General features: G+C 45.1%; 1 protein-coding gene across 1 annotated transcript in view; it reads right to left on the bottom strand.

The window, feature by feature from the left end:
- LOC145349945 (disco-interacting protein 2 homolog A-like) overlaps positions 1–21,488 on the bottom strand; it is a 254,103-nt gene extending 232,615 nt beyond the window's left edge. The window contains exon 1 of the mRNA XM_080198649.1: positions 21,267–21,488. Within this exon, the coding sequence (XP_080054775.1) occupies positions 21,267–21,345 (79 nt within the window). The 5' untranslated portion in view covers positions 21,346–21,488. The remainder of the gene's footprint in view (positions 1–21,266) is intronic.
- Positions 21,489–22,393: the final 905 nt, after the last annotated feature.

Genomic DNA, 22,393 nt, shown 5'->3' with positions numbered 1-22,393 from the left:
AAAATTTTTTTTATTCATTCATGGGACATGGGCGTCTTTGGCTGGCCAGTCCAACTCCGGCATCTCCACATCACAACATTTATTGCCCAGTGTTGAAGGAAACCTATTTGTGACATCAATAAATAAACTTTAAAAATTAGTGAACCAGATGGGTTTTTCTGACAATCCACAATGGTTTCATGATCACCAGCAGATTCTTAATTCCAGATTTTTTTTTGTTGAATTCAAATTCCACCATCTGCCGTGATAGGATTCAAACCCGGGTCCCCAGAACATTAGCTGAGTTTCTGGATGAATAGTCTAGTGACAATATCATTACGCCACTGTCTCCTACTACAGCACATACTATGCCACTTCCATGAATACTGCGGTTATCTTCCCATTTGCACCCAATCACCCGGCTTATCCCAGATTTGGGAATGTGTGCTATGTGGTTAGGGAAACAGGAAGAAGGTGTACAGCTGCCTGTACTAGGCCACGCTCAGGCAGACAGGCATCCATGTCACAATACTAGATATTTTTTAAATCACTGGCTTAGTTTTGTGCCTTTCCTCCCCCCCCTCAACACAAATACAGCAAAGTGCCAACAATGTGGATGTTGGAATCTGAAAGAAAAACAGAAAATGCTAGAAAATCTCAGCAAGTCTGACAGCATCTGTGGAAAGAGAACAGCTTCGAGTCTGGGCAACCCTTCCAGGACAGAGAGGAGGTCTAATAAAGATAATAAAACGGCAAAGAGAGAATAGACTTTTGGCCAGCATGAAAGGAACCCCAAATGTCTGGCAGACAAATTTTACAGAGTAGATAAAGCCAATTTAGGACCAAATAGAAGATCTTCACATAGCAGCAGAGGGCACAGCTAAGACGCTAAATAGGTAGAACTTTGTAGCTGTCTTCATTCAAGAAGAGCAATAGCGGGTAGGATAAAAATTTATAAAGAGAAGCGACTTAAAATGTTGACATTAATTGAAGCAGAAAGGATAACTGAATATGATGCAGCCCCAGTTACTGAGGAAAGTGAGTGCAAAAGTGGCGTAGGCAAAGACCACACCTTAGATTTGCAGGAAGTTACGAATGGGCAGCACGGTGGTGATCATTGCTGCCTCACAGCACCAAGGATCCATGTTTGGTTCCAGCCTCAGTGACTGTGGAGTTTGCATGCTCCCCTCATGTCTACATGGGTCTCCTTCGGGTGCTCTGGTTTCCTCCCACACTCCAAAGATGTGTAAATTAAGAGGGTTAGCCATGTTAAATTGTCTCTTACTGTCCAAAGATGTGCAGGTTAAGTGGATTAGCCATGCTAAATTGCCCCTTAGTGTCCAAACACGTGTAGGGGCTTTAGCAAAGTAAATACATGGAGTTATGGGGATAGGACCAGAATCACTGCAGGCTTGATGGGCTGAATGGCCTCCTGCACCGTAGGAGGCTATATGAGGAAGCTATCAGGGAATTTGAAGATTGCAAACATTACACCTGTGTGCCTAACATCAGCGGTAATGGAAAATTTCAGAGAAAACAATGTACAAAATAACTTAGTGCTTGGGAAAATACATGTTAACAAATGAAAGTCAACAGGAATCTGTTGCAGACAAATGGTGTTTAACTAACTTAGATTGTGCATTTTGAAGATCTAATGGAGGCGGTTTTTGAGGGTTGCACAGTTGATGCTTTGTAAATCAACTGTCAAAAGGCATTTGACAAAGTACCACCAAACAGGCTCGTTAGCAAAATTAAGCCTGTGAGGATTAAAGGGATACAGGCAGCGTGGATAGGAAATTGGCACAAGGACAGAAAACAAGCAACAGGGTACGATGCTGTATTTCAGGCTGGAGGGAAGTAAATGGTGATACACCTCAGGGTTCTGACACAAGATCACTGATCTAGTTTTTAGAACACAGAGCATTGTTTCAAACTCTGAAGATGAGATGAAACACAAACGTTACAAGCAGTGAGAAGGGCCATTATGAACTTCAGATGGGCATATGCTGGCAAAATAGGCACAGGTGGCAAATGAAATTTAACACAGAGGAGTGTGGCGTGACAAATTTGGTCAGAAGAATGAGGAGAGGCATCATAAGTTAAATGATTCAATCTTAAATGGGATATAGGGAACAGGCATTGAATATGCTAAGGGGTGTGGCCATGTGGCGACAAAGGGATTTTCACAGTAACCTCATTGCAGTGTTAATATAAGCCTACTTGTAACACTAATAATATTCTCTCCCCATGTATGCACACAAATCTGAAGATGGTTAAGGCAATTTGAGATGGTACACATGGTATCCTTGATTTTATAAACTGGTGCCAACAGCCCAAAAATAAAGACGTTATGCAAAACCGAAACAATATTGCAGGGATTCTATGATTCTCTCTTGTTCTCAGGAAGATTGGTTCAATTATGATAGTCAGGAGATTACAGTCCAGTTTCAAAACAAGGTTTTTTTTTTAATTGAGAAAACATTCTTTCTGGTTGTATCACACGTTGGTTCTGCTCTGCCCAAGATCATAAAAAACTACAAAGAGTCATGAATGTAACCCAATCCATCACACAAACCAGTCTCCCATCCACTGACTCCATCTACACTGCCTGCTGCCTCGCAAAAGCAGCCAGCATAATTAAGTCCACACAACACGGACATTCTCCCTTTGACCTTCTTCTGTCAGGAGAAAGATACAAAAGTCTGAGGTCACGTACCAACCGACTCAAGAACAGCTTCTTCCCTGTTGCCATCAGACTTCTGAATGGACTTATCTCACATTAAGTTGATCTTTCTCTACAACCCAGCTATCACTGTAAGACTACATTCAGCACTCTTTCCTTTCCTTCTCTATGAATGGTATGCTTTGTCTGTATCGTGCGCAAGAAACAATACTTTCCACTGTATACTAATACATGTGACAATAATAAATCAAATCAAGTCAAAAGAAAAGGAAAGTTCATTTATTAGTCACAAGTAGGCTTACATTAACACTGCAATAAAGTTACTGTGAAAATCCCCCAGTTGCCACACTCCAGCACCTGTTCAGATACACTGAGGAAGAATTTAGCACAGCCAATACACCTAACCAGCACACCTTTCAGACTATGGAAGAGAACCGGAGTACCCAGAGGAAACCCATGCAGACACGGAAGAACATGCAGAGTCCGCACGGACAGCGACCCAAGTCGGGAATCAATTCAGCTTTCTGGCACTGTGAGGCAGCAGTGCCAACCACTGTGTCACCCCTTTAGGATAATGTTCAATGAATAGAAATCCTGAGAGAGGTCAGGTGGAAAGGGTTTCTCTGTGCTTAATCGGAAGGGGAAAAAAAAGTCAGAGGACAAGCCAGCACAGATACAGGAACGAACTGGGCTCCTGCAACAGCCCACAGTCGTAAGAAATGAAAATAAAATCAACACCCAAGCAGTTTTAAATCACTGTTACTTCAATGTTTTCCATTCAGGAACGCAGGGCAAAAAACTGACCTCCAAAATGCTTTCCACTGAAAGGAAATTTCTTTTGCTAACTGGAAAATGGGCAATAAATTTTAACACCTCATAAAAAACCTCCTTATGTTTTAGTTAACGAGATTAACATCCGACAGTCCTTGCTCTTGCCTTTCTGTATATAGTTTTGTCAAAATCAGGATCCCGAGTGTTTCACTTTACCACTGGCATTCCAAACAAAAAGAAAATCAAAACGTACACTATACTATTATATCTACAAAATCTTTATTCATTCATGGGCGTCGCTGGCTGGCCAGCATTTATTGCCCATCCTTGGTTGCCGTTGAAGGGCAGTTGAGAATCAACCACATTGCTGTGGCTCTGCAGTCGCATGTAGGCCAGGCCAGGTAAGGACGGCAGATTTCCTTCCTTAAAGCACCTTAGTGAAACAGATGGGTTTTTCCGACAATCGACAATGGTTTCATTGTCATCAGTAGATTCTTAATTCCAGACAGATATTTTTTAATCGAATTCAAATTTCACCATCTGCCGTGGCGGGATTCGGACCTGGGTCCCCACAACATTCGCCGAGTTTCTGGATTAATAGTCTAGTGATAATACCACTAGGCCATTGCCTCCCCTTATCAGATTCATTTCAGAAGCATAAAATGTAGTCTCCTGTAATTTAAGAAAAACATGAGATAGGTGATGAATCGGGGAGACTATGGTGTCATGGCAATGTCACCGGATTAGAAATCCAGGAGGGCAGAATAATTCCCTGGGGTCACGGGTTCAAATCCCACAGTGGAATTTAAAATTCAATTCATGAAATCTGGGAATGAAAGCTTGTCTCACTCACAGTGATAAGAAACTAGTATCGATTGTTGGAAAATCATTGTCAATTGTCGGAAAAACCCATCTGTTCACTCATGTCCTTTAGGGAAGGAAATCTGCCATCCTTACCTGGTCTGGCCGACATGTAACTGAAGAGCCACAGCAATGTGATTGACTCAGATGGTTTTCACTGGAAAGACGGAGGCTGAGGGGGTGATCTGATCGGGGTCTACAAAATTATGGAGGGCCTAAGTAGGATGGATAGTCAGAGGCTTTTTTCCCCAGTGTGGAAAGGTCAACTACAAGGGGGCACGGGTTCAAGGTGAGGGGGTGCAAGTTTAGGGGAGACATGTGGGAAGAGGTTTTCCACATAGAAAGTGGTGGGTGGCTGGAACACACTGCCAGTGAAGGTGGTGGAAGATGGCGCGTTAACAACGTTCAAGGTATATCTTGATAAGGCATGAATGGAATGTGAACAGAAGGATATTAACTGTGTATGGGCAATAAGTCGTGGGTATAAATAAGGAGTAAGAATCAGGGCAGGCTTGGATGGCAGAAGGGCCTTTTCCTGTCCTGTTCCTTGTTCTTAACTGCTCTCTGAAATGGCGGAACAAGACACTCAGTTCAAGGATAGTTTGGTAGGGGTAACAAATGCTGGCCTTGCCAATGACACCCACATCTCATGAAAGAATGGGGGATGCATTATTACATGGTATGATAGTTAAACAGACATTCCAGCTTGTCTCAGGGTTCACCTTCATATGATACTAACTTGTTTTGATATCACCCGACGCCAAACAGCGTGCAACTATTGCTCTTTCAGCCATTTGAGAGAGGTATCAAAGGGTTTCCTCTGCTCAGTCAATGCAATCAGTGGAGGGGACCATAAAATAAATAAATGGATGAGTTTGAGGGACAAAGAAGAAAATGACTGGAGAAAAGAAATTGGAAAAATGACAAATGCCTGTTTAAGGGGGTCTTCAATGATGCATCCCAGCTATTTGGTTCCAGTATTTCTTACAAAGATAACAACTCATGATTCACTGTTTACTGCACTGAAACTGAGCTTTTAGCGTTTTCCCTCTCTATCTCAGAAAATCTAAACTAAAACATCTGATTGCAAAGCTGGACTGATTTTTAAACCTGACGCGTCTGTTGTACATCTGCAAGATTGTTGTCGTTAACGCAGGTTAAAAATAATCATCCCACGTGCAATATTTCTGCCTGATGTCAGCCTATACATGCAAATGCATACTATACTCACATTATACTACAACACCCACATCTACATGCCACCATCGAACCCATGCTACACAAGGTAAAGCTTTTGCTTTAATCACTGCATCACAGTTGTAACATGGTGTCAGGTATAGAAATACTTAAAGAAAATCTGCATTTATTTATATAGCACCTTTCATGACTTTAGGACATACCACAGGATTTTCATTGAATCATAAAATCCCTGCAGTGCAGGAGGTGGTCATTTGGCCTATCCAGTCTGCACCGACAACCATCGCACCCAGACCCTATACCCGTAATCCTGCGTATTTACCCTGCTAATCCTCCTGACATGAAGGGACAATTTAGCACGGTCAATCAATACATCTTTGGACTGTGGGAGGAAACTGGAGCACCCGGAGGAAACCCATACAGACATGGGGAGATTGTGCAAACTTCACACAGACAGTGACCCAAGGCCAGAATCGAGCCCAGGGCCCTTGGGCTGTGAGGCAGCAGTGCTAACCACTGTGCCACCCTGCACCCAATGAAGTACACAAATCTGACCCCACACTGCTCAGCTCCAAATTCCATCACGTAAGGAAATCATTTTTGTCCCTTTTTTTGGAGACCAAGTGGAAAGAGCATTTCACTTTGTAATCAAATCCAAGTCACTGAGGCACAAAGCTTGAATTTTTTTCAAAAATAAAGATCAAAAAATTTTGGGAGCAGTTGCTGTGCTGAGTCAGAATTATAATTTCAGCAGTTGAAATCAGGAATAGCACTGGCAGAAGTCTAGCATTTATTGTTGGCCCATTCTTCTAGCCTGGAAAGGGACATAGCGAAGACCTTGTCAGATAGGCAAAACTCATGCAGCAAAGGGGGAAAAACATATCAGTAATAACAATCATTCTATTTTTGTACTCGTAACACAAGAAGACAAAACAGATAATATTCAACTGTGCCATTTCTTCTTGTCTACTCTGGACAAATACAATGTACTTTAAAACCTTTGGAACTTCATAGATAATAGAATCCCTTCAGAGCAGAAGATGCCATTCAGCCCATCGAGTCTGCACCAGCTCTCTGACAGAGCATCTTACCCAGAACGTCGCCCCTGCCTTATCCCTGTAACCCCCACACATTTCCCATGGCTAATCCATCTAATTTATACCTCCTGCGACACCAAGAGGCAAGTTAGCGTGGCCAGTCCACCTAACCCGCACACGTTCAGACTCGGAGGAAATTGGAGCACCTGGAGGAAACCCATATTGACACAGGGAAAAGGTGCAAACTCCACACAGACAGCCACCCAAGGCTGGAATCGAACTTGGGTTCCTAGTGCTGTGAGGCAGCAGTGCTAACCACCATTCTGCCCTTATGATACCAAATTGAAATTACCTCCACCATGCCTACTTTCTGTCAGCAGCTGATAATCTGAAAGCCAGGATGAGGATATGGACACCTGTTACGTGGGGGGGTGCCATTTACAGACAGGCAGCATAGACCTCCATCCATTGCTTCATTTAACAAAAGCAGGGGGAAGCAGAAAAAAGCAGAAACTGGCAATCACAAAAGATAGCTGAAAACAACAAAGGGAGATATCAAGTCAGAATGTCACAGCGTCAATAAATATAGAAGACCATTTCAGCATCACAATTGCTTTTCCAAGGATCACACAAATCCTTCGAGGGAATCAGAAGTAAAATCAATGTATCAGAGCAGGAAAATGAGGAGTGTGTTAAATTAATTCTGCACAAAAGAAAGCTGGGCCAATTTGGCTCAGGGTCCAATACACAAAGTCAACCAGCCATGAAGAAATTCGATGCCTTAAATGGTTACAGGACACCTGGGTGAGTTGGAATAAAGCAGAACTTTCAAACAAATGAATGCGGAAAAAGAAGGAAGCTTTGATTAACGTAAGGGACTTTACAGTACGCATACTGTCAACAGTGAAACAATAACCAAGATACAAATCAGGGAGTTACGTCTGCCCATCAGTCTAACATCACCAATAAAAGGAACATACAATCTTCTTTTCAGGATGCAATTAAATGTTTATCAAATGGAATACTAAGAGGATTTGGAAGTAATACACAATGCCTCAAATCTAAAGGAATTACTTGTGCCCGCAATCATACGATTAAATTAAATGCTTACTATTTGCAAAGTTTCAAATGAATGGAAAAATAGCAAATAGGCTTAATGCAAATGCAAACAGACTAGACATGGAGGTTAGAAATGGGAAGTGCTGGAAATACTCAGCAAGTCCAGCAGCATCTGTGGAAACAGATATCAGAGTTAACAATCGAACCCTACAGTGCAGGAGGCGGCCATTCAGCCCATCGAGTCTGCACCGACCACAATCCCACCCAGGTCCTATTCCCATAACCCCACATTTCCCCACTAATCCCCTGACACTAGGCAATTTAGCATGGCCAAACCACCTAATCCACACAGCTTTGGAGTGTGGAGTTCTTCAGAACTTGAGTCATTATTCAACTCAAAACATGTAAGTTTATTTATCAGTGTGACAAGTAGGCTTACATTAACACTGCAATGAATTTATTGTGAAAATCCCCTAGTCGCAACGCTCCAGCCTGTTCAGGTACACAGAGAATTTAGCATGGAACTAACCAGCACATCTTTCGGACTGAGGGGGGGAAGATCGAACACCCGGAGGAAACCCACACAGACACGGGGAGAACGTGCAGACTCCACACAGACAGTGACCCAAGTCAGGAATCAAGGCCTGTTCCCTGGCACTGAAGCAGCAGTGCTAACCACAGTGCCACCTATTTCTCTCTCCACAGATGCTGCTAGACTTGCCGAGTTTTCCTCCCCCCCCAACAAGCACTATTTTATTTCAAATAGCCTTGCAACCACAGAATATTTTTATTTCGGACTTTGGGATGTACTGGCTACAGGCTCTGGAATATGATCTGATTCACAAGCAGACACCTTTCATAAATAAAAATATACTTATTTTATTTACAGAAAGGATTGCTAATGCCAGTGTAAGCAGCGAAACTATCTTAAAACGTGACCGGAAAATATAAGAAGTATGAAAAGGGAGTTACACCTCGGACAAGAGAAACAAATCTAAATGTGAATTAAGCAGGTATGGAATAAATAATCAGCGAAGCTAGTTAACTTTTTTTTTAAACAAAAGATCTGATGGCAAACTGAAGCTAGGTAAACACTGTATTCGGGATTGCTAAACAATCATTGATGGAATACAACTCCATGAAAAATCGGAGATTGGAATATCTGATTGCCAGCCTCTATCTCATTCAGGATAAGGAAACATTTATTTTCATACCAGCTTTACTGTAGCATGTCTTCATCAGAACATAGATACTGTAGTTATATTGCAGCACAGAGGCTGCAGTTGTCAATATAAGGAGATATTTCCACAGCTGGATTCTCTCCATAAGGAAACACATCACAAATCACATACAAGTTGCAATAAGGAACAAAATTAATGCCCTCTCTTCAATTTGTTATTGAATGTCAGCTGCTGGAAGTAGACTGCTTCATAACCTGCGCAGGCAGTTGTGGCCTTGCCCCAGCATCATCTCCAACAGTGCACTATTGTCTCTGCGGAGAGTCACAGAAACCTCCAGTGCAGGAGGAGGCTGTTCAGCCCATTGAGGCTGCACTGACCACAATCCCACCCAGACCTTATCCCCGCTTAATCCCACACATTTGCCCCGTTAATCCCTGTAACCGACACATCCCAAGAAACTAAAGGGCAACTTGGCATGGCCAATGCACCTAACTTGCACATCTTCGGACTTGGCTAGCTCCGTTGGCTGGCTGGTTCGTGGCGTGGAGCAACGCCAACAAGGCAGGTTCAAACCCTGTACCTGCTGAGGTTATCCATGAGGTTTTCTTTGTCCCTCGCCTGAGGTGTGGTGACCCAAAGGTTAATTCATCACCAGTCAGCTCAAAATGGGAAAGCGACTGATAGTCCTCAAGGACTTGGGCATCTTTCATTCGCTCTGCACTGCACCTTTGTGCTCAGCTCTTGAAATGAGGTTCGAATCCACGGCATTCTGATCTGAAGCAATGTGTGCAACCCCAAGGCAAACATCTCACAGGGAATGTACCTTTCATCAAGAAATACTCAATGTTTCTTCCTCCTAAACATTATGGCATCATTTGCTATTAAAATAACCAGCCCTTCAATCTATTGTACAGAAAAGAAATATAATACACCAGCATGTCATGGATTTCATTATAAAAACAGAAGCAGGTGGTCAGTCACAGGCAGCAACAAGTTCTACCTCACATCAGATCTGAAACAATGATGAGACAGAGAAAGAGGTAGAGAATCTGGTGAACTGCTGTGACAACAATAATCTCTCCCTCAAAGTCAACAAAACGAAGGAGATCGTCATCAACTTCAGGAAGAATACTGAAGGACACGTCCCTGTCTCCATCAACAGGGTTTAAGTGGAAATGATCAAGAGTGTCAAGGTTTTAAGTATTCAGATCACCAACATTTGTCCTGATCCCTCCATGCCGACACTATAATTTAGCGAACCTCCACAAATGTCTCTACTTTCTCAGGAAAAGGCGGCAATTTGGCATGTCAACTACGATCTCACCAACTTTTACAGATGTGCCATAAAAAGCATTCTTTCTGGTTGTATCACAGGTTGGTATGGCTCCTGCTCTGACCAAGATGCACAAAACTACAAAGGGTCATGAACGAAGCCCAATCCGTCACGCAAACCAGCCTCCCTTCCATTGACCCTGTCTACATTTCCCGTTGCCCAAGGAAAGCAGCCAGCATAATTAAGGGTCCCAAGCACTTGGGACATTCTCTCTTCCACCTTCTTCCATCGGGAAAAAGGTACAAAAGTCTGAGGTCATTTACCAACTGACTCAAAAACAGCTTTTTCCCTGCTGCCATCAGACTTTTGGATGGACCTACCTCACATTAAGTTGATCTTTCTCAACATCCTAGCTATGAGTCTAACACTACATTCTGCACCCTCTCCTTTCCTTCTCCCCTATGTACGGTATGCTTTGTCAGTGTAGCAATACTTTTCATTGTATCCCAACATGTGACAATAATAAATCAAATTCAAAAGAATTAAGTTGGCTTTCACACATATAATTTCTTTTAAGTTTCTTATAATTCCACATGGGTCAATTCCATCCACTCAACTGATCAATTTCTTCCTGGAATTTAAGTACAATTTCAATGGGTTCAAGAGCACAAGGTACTAAAGTTTATTTATTAGTGACACGAGTAAAGCTTACATTAACACTGCAATGAAGTTATGTGAAATTCCCCGAGTCACCATAGTCCGGCAGCTGTTTGGGCCAATGCACCTATCTCGCACTTCTTTCGGATGGTGGGAGGAAACCCACACAGACATGGGGAGAATGTGCAAACTCCACACAGACAGTGACCCGAGCTGAGGATCGAAATCAGGTCCCTGGCGCTGTGAGGCAGCAGCGCTAACCACTGTACCATGCTGCCCCTGTTTTCATTTCCACTTCATCCCTGTTGATGTAGATAAGGGCACGTCCTCCACTACGCTTCCTGAAGTCGATGGCAATCGCCTTCATTTTCCTGACATTGAGGGAGAGATTACTGTGTCGCACCAGTTCACCAGATTTGCTATCTCTTTCCTGCACTGTTTTGGAGTGCGTAAGTTTACTTTTCCATATATTCAACTGTGAACAAATGCCGAGACAGAATTTTTCACCTCAAGCTAAAATGGGCATGTTAGGACTGAATTTATATTCTGTGGCAGTGAAGTAATTTACTTTGTGGGTAATTTATCCCTCCCTCAGTCCCAAGACGCTACGACAAATAGAGATATTTACAACATTATGTCAACATTTAAGTTGAGATGAGTTAATTCAGCACAGACCAACATTGGCACTCAGGTGGTTCATACCCTTCAGCCAAGTTCCCAGACAAAAGCAAAACATGCAAATGCTGGAATCTGAAACAAGAACCAGAAAATGCTGGAAAACCTCAGCAGATCTGACAGCATCTGTGGGGAAAGAATTGAGCCAATGTTTTGAGTCTGACTGGAAAATAGAACTGAGCCAATGTTTTCAGTCAGACTCAAAACATTGGCTCAATTCTCTCCCCACAGATGCTGTCAGACCTGCTGAGATTTTCCAGTATTTTCTGTTTTTGGACCAAATTCCTCTTTTTCAAAGCTGATTCTCTCTCTCCCCATCAAGCCCACAGAATCATAGATAAGAGTTTGTTCACACGCATCTGGCTCGAAGCACCATTTAGTTTCCAAACCCACAAAAGAATTGTCTGTTTACTTGTGGACAGGCAGAACATGAGGCACTGACCATTCGAGATTTCTCAAAAATCAGATCTCACTCCCCTGGGGAAAAGAAATCTCAGAAGATTTGACGCAACGACTACATGCACGTCCACCCCACTACCAACTAGATTGGAACATTGGCATTCCGAGCAGGAATAGGCCATTCAGCCCTACAAGCCTGCTCAATCATTCAGTACGACAGCCCATCTGGTTAATGCAATGGCCACCCTGAGCTACATTACTGAACGTGCTTAAAAGATCATGGGTGATCATGATGCTAGGGGTACCAGAGCAGAAATTCCAAACTATGTTGTGAAGAATGACCAAATCACAACAGTTTTCTATTTGGCATTAGTGAGAAGGTGCTCCAGTTTCCTCCCACATTCCAAAGATGTGCAGGTTAGATGGATTGGCCTTCAAAATTGTCCCCTTAGTGTCCAAAGATTTGTAGGTTGGGGGATTGGCTGTGATAAATTGCACCTTAATGGCCAAAAATGTTCAGGTTAGGGGAATTGGTCCTGATAAATTGTCCCTTAATGCACAAAGACGTAGGTTCGGTGGATTGGCCATGTTAAATTGCCCCTTAGTGTGTCAAGATGTGTGGGTTAGGGAGATTAGTGAGATAAAGGTGGGGGGTTATGGGAATAGGGCAGGGGAGTGCGCCTGGGTAAGATACTCTGTCGGAGAGTTGGTGCAGGCTCAGCAGTGCAAATGGCCCCTCTCTGCACTGTAGGGATTCTATGACCATATAACAAAATGACAATTGTGGTCTGTCAGGAATTTAAATGTCTAAAATGGAATAAATTCAGGTCAAGAATATCAATGGGAGCAGGCGGTGAATGCTAAACCACAACTACGAGATTTTCTTCCTTACAAAATATCAAGTCTCTCAGTGTGTCACTGAGAAAACCAGAAACTGTTAATAAAACATCTGCCTCTCAGCACAGCTTCAGATTTGGAACAAAACTTCAATATTTTCCAATTAGCAAATTCCTTGCCTCGGAATGAATAGTAATCCCAAAGACTTTGCAGCACCCACACACAACTGACCTAAAACCAGTGCTAAAGAAATGCGTCTTCAGTATTCCTGGGTGCAAATATCGCTTCCTTAATCAGTGGCATCATCAAATACAGTTAGAGACAACTGTAATGAGGAAAGTACACATTTGGCACTGGTAGTTAGGGGTATATTGAATGATTAAAAGGAATTGTACTCCAGAGAACTCCCATTTATGCAATCGGTACGTGGATGCGGAAATGTAGGATTAAGCACCACTCAAAGTCCAACACACACATAGGCAACGTATCAGCGAATCAGAGGAAGAAGAACTGTTTAAAGTTTCCTTACTGGTGAAATGGCTGCCCTCTAACAGGACTAGACAGGGTAGATGTAGGGAGGATATTCCCAACGGTGGGGGAGTCCAGAACCAGGGGTCACAGTCTGAGGATTCAGGGTAGACCATTTAGGATTGAGGTGAGGAGACATTTCTTCACCCAAAGAGTGGTGAGCCTGTGGAATTCATTACCACACGAAGCAGTTGATGCTAAAACATTGAATGTATTCTAGAGGCGGCTGGATATAGCACTTGGGCGAATGGAATCAAAGGTTATGGGGTGAAAGCAGGATTAGGCTATTGAGTTGGCCATGATCGTGGTGAATGGGAGAGCAGGCTCGAAGGACCAAATGGCCTCCGCCTATGTTTCAGTTCCTTCCTTTTGTTCCCATCCCAGCTGGTGTTACTATCGGACGGAAAGATTGGCTAAAAAGATTGTAATTTTAACATATTCTCAGAAAAATGTGGAGTGGCAGAGACGCAGGGCTGCTAACTAGTTTTAACAACAAGAAAAAAAAACATTTATTGAACATCTAGAGTTTTAGCTTCACAAATATTTTCAAAAACTAACACTCCAAATGGCTGATGTCATCCAACTGATCCTTCATGGATTTCTTCTCACAGTCCCCTCAGATGATTGTCATATGAGGGTTTCCCAAACTCCACTCCCAAAATGATGGGCTTTAAAATCTTCTTTCAACCAATGCTTTCCATCCACTGTTTGCACTAAGTCCCCACTCCAGGCATTCAAACTCTCCTTTCAACAAAGCCTCCACTCCACTTTTAAACAAGGAATCCAACACCAGGTTTTCCACTTCTCCTTTCAGGTTCACTGTGTGTTAAAAGCTTTCAAACAAACTCAGATACTCAGTCCCCAACAGAATGCTATTGTTTCAGAATCACTGGAAATAAGGACCCCACATACATTACGATTTCTTTGGACACGTGCCTTGCCTGTAATCAACCTCATCAGCTCTTCTCTTTGAAGATTTAACTCTCATCTGTACAGTGACCTGAAGCCGGAATTGAACCTGAATCCTTGGTGCTGTGAGGCAGTAGTGCTAGCCACCGTGCTGCCCTTTATTGTACTCTATACCAAGTTATCACAAAACTCTACGACACAAACTTTAGCATGCCATGAAATCAAACTTCATTATTCACAAAGTATCCAATCTCTGACTTGCTTAGTTCTAGTACAAATAGCTAACCGCTGGCCTACTTGGTTATACACAAAGTATTCAAAAGCTTCACAAAATATCCAAACTTGGACTTAGAAATACCCATGGTGAGGTGAAGTGATCGGTTCCTTCCCGATAGGCTTCATTCCTATACATCTTCGAGTTCCAGACTCGGGATCTTGCTGCTTCTTCTGCAATGGTCGATCCCAGGTTACTGCTGTCGATGTCTCCAAATCTCTCATTATACAGATATTGCTGGCACTGATCATGCTTCCAGTCACACACACACAGGACAGGCACTAATCAATCACTGTTCTTTTGGTCACAAATGCTGAAGAGTCATGCCTCTGTCAAAGGTTGTAATTCTCTCAGGAGCACGACATAGTAATCGAACACAAATCCCTCTATCTGTTCGCTGCATAGCAATAGCCAGCGTCCACTCAGTTCCTGTGTCTGTTCCATAGCTGCACACACTGTTCTTTGCAGTCCTTAGCCTGATACAGAGTTGTGATGGGGAGATGCTGACGTTGGACTGAGGTGAGTACAGTAAGTCTCACAATACCAGGCTGTGACTGTGCCCACCCCAGTCCAATGTTGGCATCTCCTCATCATGGCTACTACTGACACTGCAAACCGCCGGCTCAAAACGGAGGGGGTCTCCAAAAAGATTGTACGGCCTTGGAGGGAGTGCAGAGGAGGTTTATTAGGCTGATGCCGGAGTTGAGGGGGTTGAGCTATGAGGAGAGGCTGAATAAACTAGGCTTGTACTCGTTAGAGTTTAGAAGAATGAGGGGAGATCTCATTGAGACGTATAAGATGATGAATGGGATGGATAGGATAGAGGTGGAGAGACTCTTCCCGCTCAGAAAGGACAGTAGGACTAGGAGGCACAGCCTCAAGATAAAGGGGGGGCGGTTTAGAACGGAGTTGAGGAAGAACTTCTTCACTCAAAGGGTGGTGAATCTCTGGAATTCTCTGCCCGTTGAAGTGGTGGAGGCTACCTCGCTAAATATTTTTAAGAAGCGGGTTGATGGGTTTTTGATAAGAGAGGGGATTAAGGGTTATGGGGAGAGGGCGGGAATGTGGAACTGAGCCACGACAGATCAGCCATGATCTTATTGAATGGCGGGGCAGGCTCGAAGGGCCAGATGGCCTACTCCTGCTCCTATTTCTTATGTTCTTATATTGACATCAAGTTTCTGCAAAAATGCAAGAAATCAGTCAAGGTTCTGAAAGGACTACAGATCACAAACCCACTCAAGTCTATCTACAACACAGACTGCGCTGAGAGACTTTGCCATCACACCTCTCTCACACTCCTCAACCACCTTGTACACCAGCTCTAAGCAGGCACCACAATCTGGAAACCAACAGACAGTCCATATTCTCAACTTGCACTTAAGATGCAGATCAGCTGCGAGACATTGTCTCGTCTGCCTGACAATGGAACTATACCACCTACATGCACACTAAGAACAGGAAACTTGACAAACTCAGCATCACCACCAGCAGCAACCAAGTCTCCCCCTGTACCACAGTAGAAAACATGACAGGAAGTCCATTGTCAACTTGTCAGACTACACCCTTCAACCAGACAAAATCAAAGTTCTCAGTCAAGGGCTCAATTTCTGCCCCATCAGTCTCGCAGCAGACACAGAGGAATTCATCAGGTTGGATTTCTTATTGGGACACAGAATTAGCTCATCAGACTTTGCTGGTGCCTTTATGAATACCCACCATGCTGTACAAACTGGATCATACGGAATGATGAGGCTGCCACATCTTGCAAAATCTTGGCATACCCAGGTACACATAGCACATGAGCATCACCTTGCCTCAGGAGTACAGAAATAAAGAGAGCTCACTGTTCAGGGGGGTTATTTTTAGATTATCTTCATTTGCTCTTCAGTCGCACTTGTGCTCAATTGTTACATCTCCAGTCTAATGCTGAGGCCCAATTAATTTCAGTAACTCAAGTGATTTATGACTGGATTTCATTTCTCTTTCATTGTATGGTCCCCAGGTCCCGACACTTCATCAAATTCTGCTGTCAGTTTTCTTTTGCAAGTCTTTCAAGCTCCCTGTGATTCAAAACCACTTGACTCAAGTCTTTCGAAACAAGCAAATCACATGATTTGCAAATCGATTAAATTCCACAAAAACTGGCCCTGAAGTTCCTTGCAAACAAAAATCTTAATATAGAATCCCTTTCATTCTCCACACCAATTTCCCACTTGCACGCCGACGGCAATGCACAGAACAACGTGGGTGTGAAGGCAACCCTGTCATTAGCTGTGCCTGTGCCAAGGCATCCTGGAGGGGCAGACAGGCAGGCCTGCTCAGAAACAGAAACAAAGCTCGGGAGGTAATAGCCTCAGCTGCCAGACAAGTCTCCTCAGGTGCAAGCAAAGAAAGGAACCGAAGGGGGAATGACGCAGTCTGCCTTTGGACTACGCACAGGGGGAACGAGAATACATCCCATTCAGCGCAGGTGGTGACACAGTGATGAAGTCACTGGGCGAGTAATCCAGCGACGCAAAACTAGGGACAAGGGTTCAACTCCCATAAGAAGTTATGCTGTGGAGATGTCAGTGCATAATTCTGCAATATAAAGTGAGCCTCGCTAATCATAGAATCCCTACAGTGCAAAGAGGCCATTCAGCCCATCCAGTTTGCACTGATTGACAGTTTCTTACCCAGGCCCTCACCTCATAACCCCAAACATATTCCTTGATTAATCCATAAGATCCAGCTAAGCTACTCATCTTGGGACACAGGCAGGAAATTTAGCATGGCTAATCCATTTAACGTGCACATCTTTAGGCTGTGGCAGCAAACCAGGGCACCCAGAGGAAACCCATGCAAACACGGGGAGAAGATGCAAACTCTACACAAACAGTAACCCAAGCCAGAAATTGAATCCAGATCCCTGGTGCTGTGAAGCAGTAGTGCTAACCACTGTGCCACCGTGCTGCCTGTAATGGCGACCACGAAATTATCATTGATTGCTGTAAAAACCCATCTCATTCACTAATGTACTTTAGAAAAGGAAATCTGCTGTCCTTAACCGGTCTGGCCTACGCACGACACCAGATCCACAGCAATGTAGTTGACGCTTAATTGCCCTCTAAAATGGCCAAGTGAGACACTCAGTTCAAGGGTAATTAGGGATGGGCAACAAATACTGGCCTTGTCAGTGGCCTTGCCCTAATGTCATCAAAAAGATATTTTCTTTGGGTCCTAACCAATCAACTTATTGTCCAGCATGCCACCACTAACTCCAAGTTAATTCTGAAAATGCTTCCCTCTTTCGAGTGACTGCCCCTTCAGAGGAGACTCACCAGATTGATGCCAGGAATGAAAGGGTTGTCGTACGAGGAGTGGTTGAATACTTTGGGCTTATAAATTGCTGAAGGGGATTGATAAGGTGGATGTTGAACAGATGTTCCTTCATTGTGGGACAGTCGAGAACAAGAGGCATAGATACGGCAGCACAGTGGTTGGCACTGCCTTCTCACTGCGCCAAGGACCTGGATTTGATTCCTGGCTTGGGTCACTGTCTGTGCGGAGTCTGCACCTTCTGCCCATGTCTGCATGGGTTTCCTCCAGGTGCTCCGGTTTCCTCCCAAAGATGTGTGGGTTGGGTGGATTGGCCATGCTAAATTGCCCCTTAGTGTCAGGGGGAATTAACTAGGGTAAATGCATGGGGTTATGCGAATAGGGCCTGGGTGGGATTGTGGTTGGTGCAGACTTGATGGGCTGACTGGCCTCCTTCCACACTGTAGGGATTCTATATAGAGTGAGAACAGGATGGTTCAAAACTGAGATGAGGAGAAACTACTTCTCTCAGAGGGTTGTGAATCTGTGGAACTCACTGCCCCAGAGTCCAGTGGAGGCAGAATCAATCAGCAGATTCAAGAAAGAGACAGATGATGAAAGATGGGAATAAAGGGAGCAAGTAAGAAAGTGGAGTTGAGACCAGGAGATGATCAGCCATGATCATGGTAAATGACAGAAATCAGAATTGAGAAGAATGAGAAGTGACCTTATTGCAGGGGGTGGGGGTCAGACAGAGTAGATGCTGAGGGGATGTTTCTGCCTCATGGGGAAATCTAGAACTAGGGGCACAGTTTTAGAATAAGGGCCCTTTCATTAAAAAGTCTGACACCACCAGGTTTTAAAGACAGGGATGAAACGGCATTTCTTCTCAGATGGTCATCAGTCTTTGGAACTCCTTGCAACAGAGAGCAGTGGTCATTGAAAAATTCAAGAAGGGGTTACTGGTGGTAGGAGAAATAAATAGAAAAGTGGTGGTTTAGGCCACAATCGATGAGCTGTGATATAACTGAATGGCTCAATAACTGATGACCAATTGAAGTTCCTATTTCTTACAATGCTGATCTTCTAGATGTGGCATAGGGTGGCGCAGTGGTTAGTACTGCTGCCTGACAGCGCCAGGGACCTGGGTTCGATTCAGGCCTCGGGTCACTGTATGGAGTTTGCACATTTATGTCTGAGTGGGTTTCCTCCGGGTGCTCAGGTTCAACGATGTGTAGGTTGGGTGGATTGGCCATGCTAAATTGCCTCTTAGTGGCCAAAGATGTTCAGGTTAGGGGGGTTGGCCATGCAAAATTGTCCCTTAGCACCCAAGGAAGGGTAGGTTAGGTGGTTTGGCCATGCTAAATTTTCCCTTATGGCCAAAGATGCACAGGTCAGGGAAATTGGCCACGCTAAATTGCCCCTTCGTGTCCAAGGATGTGTAGGTTAGATGGATTGGCCATGGTAAACGTATGGGGTTCGGGATGAGGGAGGGGGCCTGGGTAAGATACTCTGTCAGAGTCGGTGCAGATTCAATGGGCCAAATGGCCTCTTCTGCACTGCAGGAATTATATGATGAGCAAAATCAGAAGCAAGGTAAGATGTGATGCTGTAAGCTGGCACAGACACCTTAACTGCCATCTTTGAAAACTAAATTCCATCGATGGGAAATCCCAGATCAGCAAGTGCATACAAATAAGTCTGTGCAGTGGCTAAGACATCAGTTCCTTCATCTTTTAACAAATTGAATACATTCTGAGCTGCTTCACATTTGAAAAAGCCCCAGAAGCAGAAGACGCCACCAGTAATAAATACAAAGCAGTGACATACTTGTAATCCACCCAAAACCAGCTAATATCAATCACAGATTATTCGTAAATAAAGCTGAAGCCATTAATACTCCACTGAGAGCTTCACTACAGAATTATTAGCCACTCAAGCCAACCGCAATCCCAATGTGAAGCACAACAAAAATTCAGACAGGAAATTATTTAGAATCAGTAAATCAATGAGGCGGCAAGGAGGGGGGGGGGGGGGGGGGGGGGGGGGGGGGTGCGGGTTATGGTGGGGGTGAGGGGAGAAGAAGTTCAAATCTCATTGGAAAAACACTGAAGAATCTGGGCTTCTGAAGTAACGACTTGCAACTATTTTCAGATGTCTAGTATTATGCTGTACACAGATACAGGGCAAGAATGCAATCTACTAAGTTTTGATTCACAGAACATCCTTCAGAAACATCATTTGTTAAAGATCACATTAGCAGGTCAAGCGGTGGGGAGGAGAGGGATTGTTTGAAGCAGAGTTCAGAAACGTATGCAATTCTGGATCTGGAACAGGCTATTTGACCTCAAGCAGCACCACCACGCAATTATTACAAAAATGATGAGAATGGATTTTTTTAAAAAATCAAAAATCTAACTACCAGCTCAGTATTTGGCTTGTAAAATGATGCTCACACACAACAACCGGTACAAATAAAATAAGTCAGCAATAAACACCGACAGAACCAAGTTCGTGGAGTAGAATCCCCAACAAGAGCGTGCTGGAGATGACGGGGTAAAAGGGGGTTGAGAAGGTGTCAGTGTCACCTACAATAACACTATAATGTCCTGATGAGTGCAAACCAAAAAGCTTCAACAAAAAAAGAATCTCTTTTCAGCAATACTCAAGTTCTGTACCACCAAACAACCATTAATACAATTCCTGCCCAACCCTCTGAAGACTGACTGCAAATGTTTGGACTCCAAAAATTAGCCACTGATTTGTTCCACTGTCTTTTGCACGCTCTTATTCCCTCCACTCAAGAAAGAAATTAAAAACGAAGCAAGCAGGTTCAGTGAAAATGCACCCACCCAATGCTGGAGAACTCCAAGCTCCATTGCAGCTCCATTTCTTTTTCTCACTCCCTGATTTTCTGCATTAAAAAAGCTGTTGCTTTCTCTGGTGGGGAATGCAACTTGTCAGCTGGGGATGCTGCCATCACCCTCCCAGCCTATGCCCCCCACCAAACCCTTTCCCTTTGCCCATCGCCCCACAACCCCTGGCCCAAAATCCTTTCTCTTTCTGCCCCAAACCCTTTCCCCATACACTTTCACTCCCACAATCCTTTCCCCCAAGCCCTTACGCTTTGCCCCCTTTTCATATCCCCCAAATTCCCCCCTTTGCCTCTTTTCCCTATCCCAAGTGCTTTCCCTTTCTCCCTTTTCCTCCAAACCCTCTCCCTTACCCCATGCTTTCCTTTCCCCTCTCTCCCCATCCCCAAACCCTTCCCCTTCTCCACTTCTCCTCCCCAACTCCCTCCCTTTCCCCAAACCCTTTCCCTATTCCCGAATGCTTTCCCTTCCCCTCATCCTTCCCCAGCGCCCCTTTTCCCTTTCCCCCACAAAGCCGCCACTCCTCTTCCCAAACCCCTTCCCTTTTCTCCTTTCTCCCTAGCCCCTTCCCTTTGCCACATGCGGCTGGATTCAATGCTTTTCTGCAAGCTGCAAGGGCATCTGAAGGGAAGGACTGCGCCCCTCTGCAGCCGGCCATCCGGAACGCAGTGTCCCCGCGCGGGGTGCCGCCAGGTGCCCCTTTTGGGGGACACATATGGGGAATGGGGGGGGGGGACTCGGGGGAAGGCATGGGGGGAAGGACACGCTCTCACCTTCCGACAGCTCCAGTTCCAGCTCGGCCAGCTTCACCTTCACATCGCGGGGGAGGCTGGCGGTTTCCATGCCGGCCATGGATGCCGATCCCTCTCCTCACTCACTCACTATCCCGCCGGGCTGCTTCTTCTCCCTCACGCTGCTGCTCTTCTCCTCCTCTTGCTCCGACTCGGCGCTTCCATGGCGCCAGTGCGCCGCCCCGAAGCCCTGCCGCCTCCCCCCCGTTCACACTCACTGAGAGAAAAGCCGCCCCAGACAGCCCCACCCCCTACGCTCTCCCCCTCAGGCAGTGCGCAGGCGCCGACTGTCAATCACAGTATGACCACGCCCCTTAGCCCTGTCATTCACACGCAGGCCCACGCCCTTCGCAGTGACAACACAGCGTGCCGCCTTGCTGTCAATCACAGATCGATCGCGGCCTTCCCCATGCCAATCATTCATTGGCCCAGCTGACGACCACACTGGCACCGCCCATCTGTCAATCACAAACTGACCACGCCCCTCACCATCAACCACACCAACTCCGCCCCCTCTCAATCACACTGGCATCACCCACCTGTCAATCACAAACCGACCACGCCCCTCTCAATCACACACTGGCACCGCCCAGCTGTCAATCACAAACTAACCGCGCCCCTCATCAAACTAAACACCAAACCCCGCCCCGTTTCAATCACACTGGCACCGCGCAGCTGTCATTCATAAACTAACCACGCCCCTCCCTAGCAAACGCCCCCTGTCAATCATATACTGGCTCCGCCCGCTCTCAACTGTCGACCACACACTGGCAGCGTCCATCTGTCAATCACATACCGACCACGCCCCCTGTCAATCACACGCTGGCTCCGCGTCCCTCATCTGTCGATCAAACGCTGGCACCGCCCCTGTCCGGCCGAGCGACCGCACGCTGGAGCCATCCGCCTTGTCAATCAAACCTTGGTACCGCCCGTCTGTCATTCGGATGTTGGTGCCGCCCATCTATCAATCACAGACTCTCCCCGCCCCCCCGTCAGTCACACGGAGAGCTGCTGTCAGAGACGTGTTCGAGCGCCCCTCCTGGGCGGTGGAGGCGCGAGCCTCTCAGCTGCCAATCAAACCTTGGCGCCGCCCCCCCGTCAATCACATC

The sequence above is a fragment of the Carcharhinus amblyrhynchos genome, chromosome 11 (assembly GCF_965287045.1).
Source record: "Carcharhinus amblyrhynchos chromosome 11, sCarAmb.v2.hapA, whole genome shotgun sequence".
NCBI lineage: Eukaryota > Metazoa > Chordata > Chondrichthyes > Carcharhiniformes > Carcharhinidae > Carcharhinus > Carcharhinus amblyrhynchos.
The sequence above is the reverse complement of the archived record's forward strand: the minus strand, read 5'-3'. Positions and strand labels throughout refer to the sequence as shown.